Genomic DNA, 15,254 nt, shown 5'->3' with positions numbered 1-15,254 from the left:
AGCGTGACCCTGTTGTAAGACGTAAACTTTTCTAAGAGGCTGTTTTGGGGGGGAAAACCTAGCATAAGGGGAACGGTCACATTGGACATGAAACTGAATACGGCACCCACTTTGTTATTGCCGTTACTTCATGTTCAGTATTTTGGTTATTCAGATATGGCCCACTTCTGCCATCCAACAAAAGCATAGCCAATGTGTTTCATTCATTCCCCATGATGTAAAAGGTAAAGATGGTATTGAAATATCGTAAGAGAAAGGTGGTAGTGTGAGTTAGTACAATATCAAAGATAGTCTAGAATGTGACCGTTCCCCTTTAATATCCATGATAATGTAAAAAAATAGCGATGTACTTCTTCTCAAAGGGCCGAATGTACGTAACTTCAAATGCAGAAAGAGCCGCATCAGGTTATCGTCACGCTGCCACTTGATTAACGCTACTTACTATATGGGAAAGATTTGCAAGAATAACAAAATTGAGATTTTCCTCAACCCGGAAGGTGGTAGATACAGTTTAAGATTAACGTTTACCATAAGGGTGAGAACTGTTTACATCGGCTGTTTGGTCACCTATATGGGACAACCATTTTATAGGCTGGAACTGAAAATGTGAATTTCCTCGAAATGGGTGGGACACAATTGCCTATATGTGTACAAAACAAAAAAATGTATTCTTTAATAACTAATAAAGTCATTATTTAATGTCAATCCCGATTATGGTATTTTGTTGCACAACCATTTAGCTACATCTATTCCAAAAATCCACAGGGTAATGTCTCTGAAAAGGGTAAGAAAGCGACATAACTACAGAAATCGTAGCCCACATCCTCGTTTCTTGGCACCGTTGTGGAACTTGCCTTCAATATTCTAGTAACAGAGCTCAAATCTTTCTACACACTGAAAAATATACTTTGATGGCAGAGAGGAGCTATTCGGATCATCTAGTCTGCCCAGTTTTCCTGATGTAAAGACTCATCTAATCAGTCCTTGGTTTCATCTTAGATTGGGATAGCCATATGTCTATCCCATGTATATTTAAATTTGTTCACTACATTAGCCACTACAACATATGCTGGGAGGCTGTTCCACTTATCTAATACCCATTCCTTATCTAGTAACCATTCCTTACATTACTTAATAATGTAGTGGAGTTGCACCGATAGTTAGAGTTTCTACGAGCCGCTGACCTCACGATGTATCACTCCCATGCAAACAGTAGATTGAAACAGAATTTGATGGCGGATAAGAATCACGTAGCCAATTTTCTCTGATGTAAAGACTAATCTCAATCAGTCCTCGATCTCATCTTTTAGGACAGCAATATGCCTACCCCATGTACGTTTAAATTCATTCACTGTATTAATGGGAGGTATCCATATAATTGGCATGGCTAAGGTTAATATTTAAGGGTGTTTTTACAAAGTATGATGGACACACTTTACTACAACCACACACACAATCATGTATTAAAAATGTATATGGGGAACAAACTGTGCCTTAATAATGCAGTACGTTTTTGGGCAGGTATAGTGATAACCTACAATATAGCAAACCATCTACGCAACCCAGTACTACCTGTGGATGTGTATTTGTTTATTCCAGCTGGATTCCTCCTATTATTTGAATTACAGACCGTATACTCAAGGGTTAATTTATACCAATTACTGTTTAATGAACGAATAGCACAATTCACCCAGCGACCGCACTGCACTAATTGCGCTTGTGAGATTTACCGATTTCCATGAGCATCTGATATGCTTCTTAAGTAGTCTGAAGATGCACCCTGACAGCGAAACTGCGTCTAAAGGAGTTGCCTACGTTGTGTTAAGATGTTTTTAAAACTTAAAAAAAAAAAAAAAGTATTGATAAAGGTAGATGACCCAAGGAGATCCGTTACACATTCACTGTACGCGAGGATTGGCATTGAGAAACTCAGACCTGAAACATTTCTATGTGATATTTTATATATATATATATATATATATATATATATATATATATATATATATATATATATATATATATATATATATATATATGTGTGTATTTTTTATTTTTTTTCATACCATTATATGGGGTTTTGGAAGTAAAAAAGGTATATTTAACCAGTCCAGTGACTGTTCTTGGTGGACCAGGAATTTATGTACAATTAAGGATGAGACACAAAAGCACTGTGTACAATGTGATGATGCTTCAAACAAGCTCACCCTTTGTTGAGTCCCCACATTTTTGCTCATTTGAGTAAAAAAATGAAGAAAATAAAAAAAATTCACCATTAGCATATCATACAGATCACAACCATAGAAGCAGTCCAGAACCAAATCACACATAAGGGAACCAACAATCCCCACACACTTTTTGCCTTGTTAGTGAGCTGTAGTAGGGCATCTATCTCCCTTTAGGTACAGGGAGTAAGAAGGGCCAGGTCTGGACACTTCTCCTTGTTTCTTACAGAGAGCCTGGAGCCATCAAAGGAAGAAACTCTGTACAAAGCATGGTACGAGCTGAGCAGATATATACAAAAGTACAGCACGTAAGCTGTGAATTAAAAGAAGGACCGGAATCCTGACTTTGTTCTCTGTGAGCGGTCTGAGCACCATTCTTCATCAATGCATTAGGTGTGCCATATTTTTTTTTTGGAAACATGAAGAGCCATGGATATTTTATGGGGAAAAAAAACAACTTTGTAGCAGCATGCGCATCCACAACGAACATCATAAGCATGCATGAAAACGTAAAATGATGCATTAAGGCCATGAGCAGTGCTTAAACCAGAGTGTATATCTACATTAATTATGTTAAAAGGTGCAAATAAACCTTGGCAGATGCGTCAATTTATTGCTTCCTAAGCAATAAGCCATTTCCATTTCAATGGCAACAACCTACCCATGCCGGATTCTCATAAATGCATGCTTAAGACAGGTGACTTTGCCCCTTTTTGGATGTTTTCCAATAGCACAAACCAGACAGCTTGAGTGTGATTTAGGATTCATTTAAAGTTTAGTTGTTTGCTATAGACTTGAGTTGAAAGGAATGCAAAATATCCAATCTGTGATTTCACGGAAGATATATTTATCTGCATTAGTTTCTGAGAATATAGACTTTATCAACAGGTGATATCATCGGGGTCGCTGACGGACTGGTCAATGATAATCAATGATCTATGTACGATGTACAACCCGTCTTCGTACAGATCGACGACTATCATATCCTTAGCGGATCCGACTTTTTGGCTTAAGTGCCAAATTGTAAGCATTCGCACACCCTATTCTCCGGGAGACGAGGTGACCTCACGAGGACGCAGACAACCCAACCGCTGCCCGGAGCCAAGTCAACATGTCTAGATAATGTTTTGCATATAGAAAGCGTTATTTTGGCAGGTGTACCTGAGTCGTTGCGGAGGTACGAGGACATCGCTGGGATGAGACAGGACTGGCTGAGCAGCTCCTGCAGGACAGATGGAAGGGCATTGCTGTTTTGGCCTCTGGTCTCACTAGCTGGCGTTTCGCCATTCACAGCGCACCCAGACGGATTTATGTAACTGGCAAGAACCTTAAAAAAAAAAAGACAAAAAAAATTCAAAGAGAAGCCGTGTGAAATACACCGTGTACAGATGTGTGGCCTAAAATCATTTGCATTGAATATAAAGCAATTTAAACCATCACATCAAGTTTTATTCCCTTAGCATACCTTTCAGGTGTCTGCAGGGTATGGGGTTTATCAAGTTCTATGGCCCAAAAAAACACTGCACTTCCCTGATAAGCACAAATTATATACACACACTGTTCAAAAGTTTGGGGTCACTGTTTTCATGGAAAACGAGAAATATTGTAGCTCTGCTTACGTAACTTCAAAAAAATTTTTTTTTTTTACCAATAAGCATTTTTCTTTCAAAAACAAGGACAATTCTAAGTGACCCAAAATATTTCTACATTTTGCAAAGTCACCTATATGCATCTGTATTAACACAATGCCATCATAGTGTCATGGAGGCAGTGACTTTTTTGTTTTATGACCATTCTTCATCCATGCGTTATGTTTGCCATAATTTTTTTTGTGCATTTCATTGCGCATCCACAATTAATTGCACAAGCATGCATTATGGCCATGAGCAGCTTTTAAACCAAGGTGGATATTTACATTAATTATGTTAAAAGGGGCAAATAAACCTTTGCACATGTGTCATTTTATTGCTTCCTCTGAATTAATTACACAAATGCGCAACCTTTTAACAAGCCATTTCAATTGCAATGGCAACAACCTATCGGTGCTTGATTCTGTGCTACATGGGAGTTGAATGACCCCCTGTAAAAAATACTGAATGATCCAAAACGGGAAATCCTTTTTTTGGGAAGGGTTTGGCTATTAAGCAAGACTCGGAATCCCGTTTCTAATGCTGCACGTAGTCACAAGCATCACTTTGGAGAGAGCGAGTGGAACAGCACCTTTAAGTCACACTGCAGACAAAACTGGAACACTGATTGTGTATCTAGTTACAAAGCATCGCAGATGTACGTGATGCGCGTACAAGCAGGCTAATAGGTCAGGAAATCCAATAGAAGGGTTTTTTGTTCTAGCTATTAGATGTCTATATAACATTTAATACAAGCGCTCAGTATTTCTAAAGTCAAATGATATATTGTATATGTTTTCATAGATTTGTCACGATGGTTCCTGGGATATCTATATTTGTAATCTCCATAGGGCCATATATAACTATATATGATATATATATGATATATGATATATATATTTATTATAGATGATATAGGGTGATAAAATTAGTTATATGTAACAGAGACCAGCTCATGCATAAATTCTTTGTGCTAAAAGGGATACACACCAGCAACAGGCAGGTTACGTGCTCCTCTTCCAGCCTTTGTTTGGTAAGGGCCTGCTCGACATCCCAGCCCGAAGCGGTAGATCCCGTCCCGAATCCGGTGCCTTTGGCCCAGTATAGCTGCTGCTCCTCACACGTGCCACTACTGTGCGTGCTGGAAACCTGCGGCTTAAATAAACGTAGAATTACAGTTTGCAGGAGTGCCGTATAAGGCCCACCTAGGAATTCAAGAATCTGCTGTACTGAAGGCAAAGAGATCACAATAAAGGTCAAATGTATACACAGTATGCACACACTACGGTTTAATAGTCGGAGAACTCAAGTAGGAAAAGGACGTGTCCTCCAAGAATCCCTATATATTAATACGGCCCTGCAAGAAAAGCAAACACGCCTCACGTTAGCAACTCAAATGATGTAAAAATAGGTAGCTTCACAATTTTACGTAATGAACCGCCTCACTTTTGGGCAAAGATATTTGGATAAAAACACCTCACGAACAGAAAAGTAAAAAAATATGCCGTGACAGGAAAGTATTAGAATACCACTATATATTACATGGAGCTTGTCGCAACAGAGTCTTCCTCAGATATAGTTTGCTTGTAGAGCGAGAGCATGCATCTTTCTACTGTGGTCAATCCCCTACGGCAATGCTACTTGGCAGACAATAATGGCCGCTTCTCATAGCGTGCATATTTAAATCAACCATATTGTTCACCAAGGACATCTTCCTCTACAATAACTAATTATTCGATTATTTAAGTGCTGAAACATATCAAACAGGGTGTTTGCTACTGTATGCAGGATAGACATTTTATCTGTCTCGTTCGAGAAATAATAAAGTAACACTTTGTAAAACAAAAAAGTAAAATTCTTAACGTCCTAGAAAGAGGCCCTGTTTAGGAAGTCCCAGGGAAGTTCCATAAGGTCCAAAGTGACTTTACTTAGCTTTTTGCGGAGGGGGGTTAATAAAAGCATTATATAAAATGTGAAATGTTGCATGGACGTAAAGAAAACTCAGTTAAGCTTGTATTTTACTGTTTCTTTGGGCACAACGGTTGTTCAAAAAAGCTTTATTGGAAAATGTACTTTTCGGGCTTGGGTTTGACGGGTTCCAACCCCTGAAGGTCTAGTGTGAAGATCAAAACTGAGCTGCAAGACTTACAGGAGGGGTATTAACAGGCGAGCACGGCCCTCATGTCAGAAAGGCTGTTAGGCTATTATTGGGGTTTAAAAACCCTAGAAGTACAGTTTGACCGGGTCGCATTGGCTGGGCAGTGACTAAGAGTTGCTAATGTGGGTGGTTTCCACTAAAATTATACTGCAAATCTGTTTTTAAATGAAACCTAGCTAAGCTTTTTTCTGTAACCTTTTTTTCCGCCGTCACAAGAAGAAAAAGAACCACTTTATTTTGGGCATCTCAAAACTTGGCCATTGTCACTGTTGATTCTCCGTCTCGGCTCATTTTGTAAAGCCCGGAGCTTGGCCAGTTCTATCAAATCGCAGCATGCTGCCAAGAATACAGGAGCCAGGCCTGAATCCACGGAGTACAACGTGTATTACATTAGAAAATAGTGGAAATGAACTTCTACGGAGACTGAATCTTTTTATACAAGGTTGAAACATAACTTTCACCTTCAACAGGATGAAGCCACAGACCGCTGGTGACCAGAGTTCAAAGAGATAGTTGAGTCATTAAAATAACCCAAAAATCTTCATTATTAGAATATTATAGCACTCCTGTCCTATCCTATAAAATAAAGCACAGTATTTGAGGAACACTAGGCTTTGCGCCAAACACACAGACTTTGTACTGGCGACAAATCCAGCCTCATCTGTCAAGTACAATAAACATGCCAGTGGCATGGACAAGACGCTGGTGGGTTTACTTCTGGAAGAGGTGGAGACATTACATTTCTGTCACCTCATTATCCAAAAGGAATTTTGAAACCCAAATAACAGAAAATAAATGATTCATACATGATACAAGATTAACCTACCTCTGACTGACTGGAGCCTGAGCTGGGGATTCTGGGAGCATGATGACTCAAAGCTGATAAGCAGGCGAGGATGAGATGTATAGCTCCAATTTCCAGAGCCATGCGTCTTAAGAGCACACCATCGTCCGTCGTCAGCGGCATTGCACTGAACAAAGAGCGCAGGACGTGAAACGGGAGGGTTGGCAAGACGTTTGCCGATGGCGACTGTAAAATGTGACCTGTGAAGTAAAGAAAAATGATAGCCGAGTAAGAGAAAGAAGAAGAAAGTGAAGTAGATAAAAACAGGGAGCATTGAATACTCAAAACTCAATTGCTATTCTATCTCTGCTGTACCTATTATATATCTGTAGAACTAAAATCCTTCTGTGCTGTTCTGCGTCACTAAATGCTGAGTTCGGTACTCACAAAGTTTTACTTGACTAGAACTGTAGTGGATAAAACAAGGGAGTTTGTAACTTACCAAAATCATTACATATTACCTTGAGTGTTTACCCTGAAAAAAATGGCTTGATTGATCCTTGATGAGCTCTGCTCATTCTACAGGACCAAGCTGCCAGGGTTGATCCATCTTAACTGTTCTGAGATCAATGGCATACCAGGTACGTCATAAAAAAGGTCCTACAGGACCCCTGATGTACCTGGTGCGCCAAAAATTGCTTCCATGTCAGAGCAATCATGGAGACAATGGTGTTGCGGACCGCTCCATGACCCACTCGGTTAGTCTATGGTCAACCCTCTGCAATTCGGCGAATGTGATCGCTTCTACAATAAATCACATGCACAGCTGACATCAGATGACAAATGCAATGTTTGTAAGCGCTGCCTTTGTCTCTATTCTCTGCCTTGCTCCTTCTTGCCGAGACCGTGAGCAGGAGAGGGAAAGAATAGTATAAAAAAAAATCCTAAACTCTAGTTTTTTTTTTTAGTATAGTATAATTTTACTTGACCCTGCGTTATTTTATTATATTTGTCTTTAGTTTTTGCAGTGGGGCATTTGTTAGATCCCCAAAAAAGTGATATATAGTTTGCGTCTGTCTACCAACTGAGAAGGAGATAAACAACAGTCCCGGAAAGACATAGCAAAAATCTGAAAATTGCTTTGGTCCTATAGTGTAAAATATCCCTGGTCGATAAAGGGTTACTACGCAACGAAACTAAACCTACATCAAATTCCTGCTTTTGTGAATAAACTGGCAACTGCATGATGGTGGCATGTCTGTCAAGCTCTAACCAAAAACAAGCCAGTTGCATTGAATCTAAACTGCTTTAGATATGGATGTGATGATAAGAAACATACCCTAAAATGAACTTTGTAAGCAGCCAAGAAATAAGGTAAAAATCCAAAAAAAGGAAACAGACCTTGCACATGATACAAGTTATTAACAGGGTAATTTCTTACAAATGTTAGCACAGTTAATGCGGACGGGATAAAATGTCCACGAAGTATGAACTTGTGAATCCCGTATCACACAGAGAATGATCAAGCCAAATTAAACAGATTCTGTCTCGAGGTTTAATAACTGTAAACCAAAGCAGGTCATTGGAGAGCAATGTGAACTTTTAAAGCCATTGAAACTCTGGAGAGCATAAATTAGCACAGGGAGTGATTCTGCAACAACTGCAGCCACTTACATCATTAAACCGGGAGCCGTTCGGTAAAGTTTGGAGAGCCTACACCTGTTAAGTTTGTGATGGACTTTGCATTAAAATGTCACGATTTCTGAATAGAAATAGATGCTAGGTTAGCTATCGAACAGATACCACTGATTATCTGAAGCAAGGAACTGTTACGTTGACTGCATGCCTAGCGCAGAAGAGCGATCCTTACTTCCTTCTCCATCATCCGTAACTCCCAGGACCAGACGCAGTAGACACTGGGCGTGCTTCCTCTCTTTCAGAAGAACCTCAGCATATCCCGGAAGGCGGAGAAAAAGCCCAAAAGCGGCCAGCGAGTGAGCGGGGATGGGGGACATGGTCTGCACGGCAGACTTGATCGGAGGAGGTTCTGCGGCAATCGTTTCTGGGGCTTCGTAGACCAGTTCACCAGACTGTTCAATCGTGACCCATTCAAACTGATCGCTGTCCTTTGGTTTCTCTTGAGTTGTGGTGGTAACAACCGGAGCACTTACCTTAAACAGACAACATAATTGATTAATAATTGTATTTTATTTTTTTTACATATATATCACTATACGTTGAAATGTATATCCACAAAAAAATAAATAAAGCTGATGTGAACATAAAACCCCCATCACATACTTTAATCAGCCTTGTCTTAGATCAAGGAGAGCCATATGCCTATCCCATGCTACTGTACTAGGAACTAGAAATAAAATCTGCACCTTAAAAGAAAATTTAATAAAATCTACAATGTATTTTAGCTGTTCGTTGGACTTTTACTTAATCTAAAGAAACTGCCAAACCGAATTTCCATCTCCACTCCCATACAGCTTTAGTTTGCTCCTAAACCACACCGTGATTGACACGTAGGTCACGACTGCTTGTTTGTGCATTAAGCTTTATTCACGTTGGCAGTAACGACTGAAGATGCCAAACATGAAGGCACGCAGGAGAAAGCACAGATGGTATCCCGTTCTCAGGTAGGCTTTGGCACTTGATAAGAATGTGCACTGTTTAAATTAAATGCTTACGGTGTACTGAACAGAATTGCTAGAGTTCGAAGCATGAATAATTACCGTTTGTAAAGCTTGTTAATTAAAAGTTGAGTGAGTTCATTGAAAAGCAAGCGTACATAGATGTTGATGGCGGAAAAGAACTTGAAAAGGCCCAGCTAGAATTTTTAGGATAGCATTATGCATAGTCCAAGCTTTCTTGAATTCCTTGACTGCGTTCACAACACAGTAAACAACCGCTAGCACGCCAGGCCTTTATCAGTCACCGAAAAATAGACAACAGGATCTGTACAATTCTGGCACAGCACAACTTCAACAATGCTAGTGAGCACGATGCCAAATTTCCTAGGAGACAGTGACATATCTACGGAAATGCCCCATCAATAATAATATAATGCATTGTGTATATGGCAATGCACTTGCAGGGCCAACCCTTCCATGCATCCGAGCAACAGGCAGAACTTACCTGCTGAATGACATCAGGATAGAGCATTGGAAGCCTTTCGGCTATGAGGGCCAGTCCCCCCATCCCAGCAAACACTTGCAGCGGGGACTGAATTGGACAGGTCTCCAGAAGAGAGTCATCCAAAGATTCCATGCATTCATCACTCGGGCTGATCGCTTCATCTTCAGGACAAGAACCCAATAAATCTCCATGTTCTTCATTGGAAAAAAAGACAGACAGGTAAAGCATGATGGGAATAATGGGCAACATTTTGCTTTTTTGGTTGTGAAATGTCAAAGTAGCTAAGGATGCAAATTAACATTCCAATGTTGGTCGCTCAACTAAGCCTCTTGACCATGTTTGCATTCTTCATATACTGAGTTGCAGAAACATAATGCACCGTTTGGCTAGGTGCTAAAGAGCAGTTGTACCCAATAAAGTGGCCACTGAATGTAAAGAAAAGCTACAGGTACAGTAATACTTTTATTATGTCATAGCATTCTCACATACTCTTTCTCCCATATTACATTTTTAGGTCATCGTGGCGGGAAACATGGCCAGATATTTATTGCCACTGCATGAAGCAATCAGTGTCAGGAAAGTGTTCCCATTAAAATCAATGTGCGAACCTTCCACACGTGCGAATAAATGACCGAACAGCCGCAACGCACGTATACTTGGCCGGTGTGCTGTGGAAAGGGGCATATAGGATAGATTCTGCAGCTATCGTATGCATTAAAAGTGCATATGAAGGCTGGCGTGTCCCTTTAAGGAACCGTGCTATCCAAGAAACAAGAGAAACAATGAAAAGCCAAAACTTTTTTCAATTGTGTGAAGTTTAATAAGACAACCCTGAGCAAAAAATTTCCATTCAAAATGAATCCCATTGCCATTCCAGCAAAATGTATTTAATCTGGTGCCCTTGAACGTGCATCCCTTGAAGCCGGCTCTGTTCTGAATCAGGTCACTAATGAAAAAGATTTCGGAATTACACTTTCCATTTTTAGAACCATTCATATGATTATATAGTAGGTACGGGTATTATTGTTCCGTTTCATAGATAATTAGGTTTTTCTATTTTATGAAAGTCCAGCCATCCGTGGCTTATTCAACATATTTTATTCATTCATCGCTACAATAAAAATAAAATCTTACTTTACTACTATTGCTAATATGCATTAGGTTCCCTCTACTGCCAAGTGAAAATGCTATATATATATATATATATATATATATATATATATATATATATATATATATATATATATATATATATCAATCATATTCAGCGTAATGGCCTAAGGGGCATGAATGTGATATTACAGTTTTTTCTTGTGAAGTCAATAAGTGAAATAATACATTCTGTTTCATAAGGGAATTAACATATGGATGGTGTACCTATAATTCTTTAGACATTTTGTTGTCTGGTATTAACAGAACCGGCGCTTCTTCACCTATACTGATGAATTCTATCTACTCTGGTATACTTCAAATCTGTTTCTAAATGAGGCATTAGTATTTTTGACTTGTGGGATAACCAAAATGCTTGAGAAAAAAAAAAATTACATTTAATAATGTAATATTACTCTTTCAATTTTTGCTGGGGGAGACAAAATCCTGACACACTGCTCCCATAGAAACTGAAGAAAGATTTTTTTTATATGTAATTAAACTTTCAGAGGAAGAATAAAATGGCAGATCTTCCAAGGTTTATTAACATGCAACATTCCAGGACAATTAAGTGGAAGAGGACCTTATAAACGCAGCATTAGAAACATTATTTCTAGTACTGCTGAATGCATGAATCGCTTCCATAATAATAATTTCAGAAATTTGCAGGTGATACTCAGTTGTAAATATGACAAAACGCAGGCTTCTTAAAAGTATTGTGAATAAACGGCAATTCAGGTCTGTTTGCTCAACATATGTCAGGGTGTAATGTTTGCCTAAATGGAACAACGCCTAAAGAACCTAAACTAGGCATGCATTGGTTAAAGCAAAGCCTTCCAAATGTTGAAGATTCTGGTAACCTTTATATTAATAGAGAAGACAATCATTCACCAGTACGGCACAAAAGAGACATACCTTTTTCTGTGTGCAGGCGTTTAAAGGAGTCTGTCTTTGACAAACTCGGATCAGATATCATTTTGGAGCCCAGCTTCACGGTTAGGTCTACAGAGCAGAATCCTTGAGGGAGCTTTCGATCATACAGCAGTGTTAGGAGCTGCGCAAGAGTCATCTCAGGCGGTAAGGGTTGTCCTATGCAATAAAAAAAACATTAGATAAGGATACAAGACAAAAACAAAAGGGAAGATTTGTGCAACAAACCCAACGTACGTATGTTCATAAAGCTATACAAAATAGTTATATAGGTTTCAACCAATTATTATACCTAAACCATCTGGATTTTTACTTTGGCATTGTTGTATAATCCGTCACAGAGGGCACTGCACATAAGTGGTAGAGTCTAATACAATGAGGACATGTAAATATGTATGGTATAGGTATACAGTTATCCTTAATATAAGGCAAGATGAGGCGAATGAATTAAACACGGCCATGACATCATACTACGTCCAGCCAATAGTAGTGTCAACGATATCCACTAAATTGCCACGGAACTAAATCAGCAATGAGACACCAAGCTGTGTGGCCTCCTCATCAGATGCGTAAAAGAAAAGGTGGAACAAATCAAAGAAAAAACAGCTCCACCATGTATTTGATAAAAAATAAAAATAAAAATGTAAAATAAAAAGTGACTGCTTTGTGTAGTTAGCACAAGATTCTTTTATACATAGCCCATTTTCTGATTTGGTAGACTGGCTAACCCATAACACTCCTTGTTATATAGCATCAGGACTTGTGTACCTTGTGAAGTTTGTCTTTAATAATTTACCCAAGAAAGGAAAATCCCAATAAGGAATTGCACAGTGAAGAGATTTATTTTATAATTGTCATCAGACAGTTCAAACTAACCTGGTAGCAGTTTATGGTACAGATGAAAGACTGGAATACTGATTGTCTTGCTGGAAGAATCAACTCCAGATGAAGAACTGCCAACTTTGTCTGTGATTACCCTCCCTCTCCTAGATGGTGGACGAGGTGGTGTAGAAGACACTGCTCGTTTTGACTGGGACTTCAAACCTACAGGTAGCACGAGTGAGGGCATTTTAATATCACTCCCGTCTTCTATATTCAAGAACGCATACAATGTTAGTTGGGACCAGAAACAGCGTTAATCTTTGGATGTGTTTCTGGTTTCCCAGACCTCTGAAGGTGACAGAGCCACCAATAAAAGGAAATGAGTTCTCCGCAGTAAGAGAATCACCAATTTGGGAGGCGCGGTTTTTGCAGGGCATTCCTTATAAGACAAGACATGCCCGAATTCATAAAGACTTTCAGCCAACTTACTATAAATGTCCTAAGCTAGAACCAAATAATTTGCTAACAAGGACACTTATAATTAGCCTTGCTTTGCTTATCTGATAAATCACCAATGCTGTTTACTTGAGCATGCGGACATAGTACACCAACTAAACACATCCCTTAAGGAACTATGATGAACTAAAAATGTTTACAGAGAGGATGATATATAAAACAAATAATGTATAAATCCAAACCAGAGAGACAAACCAATCTGACCACAGCCATTAAATGCAAGAGGAGATTCTTTCCTTGACCCCATACTATTTATGGGGAGAACTTCCTAATAACAGCACAAAGCAAATGTTTGACAGAATGAGTTGATTGTCACCTGCTTCATTTGCCATTGGCTGTGCTGAGAAGGGTTACATTTTAAATTTACAGACTATGCCATAAGCACAATACACCTACTATGCAAAAAAGGTGAGATTGCTCCAATTTTACAAATAGTCTTGTGAGAATATTTTCTAGATGCTGTCAGTTGTCTCCAAACCTTGTCCTACTAATGAAAATTCCTACAATCTCACCATAAAAAAAGTAAAAAAATAAAAAAACTAAATAGATAAGATGTATGATAGACATGAAAAAGCTGGATATATCGGCTGTAGAAATATTGCTATTATCAATTTTCTGCTTCAAATATTGTCTCATATTTTCATACATCACCCCAATGTCAGCTACTGGGAGAGTGCGAACACAAAGACAATATGTAATCATAACAGCATAAATTAATTTTTCTATACTGTTATACATAACATTGATATTTCCAGGCTTACCTGAGGCAACGACGACACTGTAATTGTCCTGAAATCCATTCTCTGCCTTTACTTTTTCCTTTTCTTCGTGGTTCTTCTTCTCCTTGTCATCTTTCTGCTCGCTTATCAGTTTTGCAGTAATACTTGGTGTGTCTACAAGAAAATCTGCAAGTCAGCAAAATCCCAATTCAATTGATGTTATCAGAAAGCCAACAGGACGCCTGCACATGTATGTCAGATTTTGTTTTAAGCTGGTATAATTAAATTTTTTCCCTTAAAAAAACATTTGAAACAGTGTCATCTGTTTTAGAGGTTCTTATATTTGGTCTATTATCTTTTATCTATTATCTTTGTCCAAGTTTTTTATCTCACCGACATGTCAAACAATAGAATCTCTCAGATATACCGGTAGAACTAATCATAATCACAAAGAAAGATGCCGATTACTTAAGGTCTATGGGCAAAGGCTCTTTATTATCATTGCCGTACAGAATCAACTTATCGTGGCGTTTGGAACATAACCAAAATATCACACGACTGCCTACGGTGGTGGCCTCCAGATCTACATATAAACAACAGAACATCGTGTAACTAAACCCAGTTCACTTCAGTGCACTGAGCATTACTGTATTTGCTGCTATTATTAAACATTTGAAGAAACAAAGACGCCATTTTTTTATTATAATTTACCCAATTATGGAAAGTTTTCTAAATTTACAGGAAATTAGCCTAATATAAATTCACGATATAGCTGAGCGTTTAGGTAAACTGGACAATAAGCACCTATTTACAAATTTCCTATTATCCACAAGTAATACGCTGTTGAATAAGAAGTTCGAAAAACGAACTTAGCCCTCACAAGAATGCTGAAAATCACTGATTCCCTTCCCTTACTGCCCTCGTACTTCCAGCGTTAGACATCACGATCTAGGACTGTCTAAGTATCAAAGTTTTTTCCTTAAGGATTACTTGGTATGGTCCAAAATGCGACTTGTTGCCTCCACATTTTTCAGTGGTGACATGCTACAAATTAAAGACCTACAGATCGACTGTGGCTACCAAGAACAGCTTATATTGCTCACATTGCTATTAAATAATACTCATCATATTGCTAGGTTATTAGACTACATTGTACGCACATAAATCCTAAAAATAAAAAAATGG

The 15,254-nt window shown here is 38.7% G+C and overlaps 1 protein-coding gene across 1 annotated transcript in view; it reads right to left on the bottom strand.

Annotated features, from left to right (window-relative positions):
* The window catches only part of LOC149289949 (dual E2 ubiquitin-conjugating enzyme/E3 ubiquitin-protein ligase BIRC6-like), a 130,276-nt gene that overhangs the window by 42,757 nt on the left and 72,265 nt on the right, over nt 1-15,254 (bottom strand). Inside the window, exons 58-65 of the mRNA XM_089490159.1 lie at nt 14,112-14,243; nt 12,889-13,056; nt 11,998-12,171; nt 9,934-10,127; nt 8,663-8,963; nt 6,835-7,052; nt 4,841-5,005; nt 3,384-3,549 (exon numbers count right to left, since the gene is read on the bottom strand). Coding sequence (XP_089346285.1) covers nt 3,384-3,549; nt 4,841-5,005; nt 6,835-7,052; nt 8,663-8,963; nt 9,934-10,127; nt 11,998-12,171; nt 12,889-13,056; nt 14,112-14,243 — 1,518 coding nt within the window. The remainder of the gene's footprint in view (nt 1-3,383; nt 3,550-4,840; nt 5,006-6,834; nt 7,053-8,662; nt 8,964-9,933; nt 10,128-11,997; nt 12,172-12,888; nt 13,057-14,111; nt 14,244-15,254) is intronic.

Source organism: Sceloporus occidentalis, unplaced genomic scaffold (assembly GCF_023333645.1).
Source record: "Sceloporus occidentalis isolate IW3139 unplaced genomic scaffold, rSceOcc1.0.p SCAF_42, whole genome shotgun sequence".
Taxonomy (NCBI): domain Eukaryota; kingdom Metazoa; phylum Chordata; class Lepidosauria; order Squamata; family Phrynosomatidae; genus Sceloporus; species Sceloporus occidentalis.
Note: the sequence above shows the minus strand (reverse complement) of the source record. Positions and strands in the feature narration are given on the sequence as shown.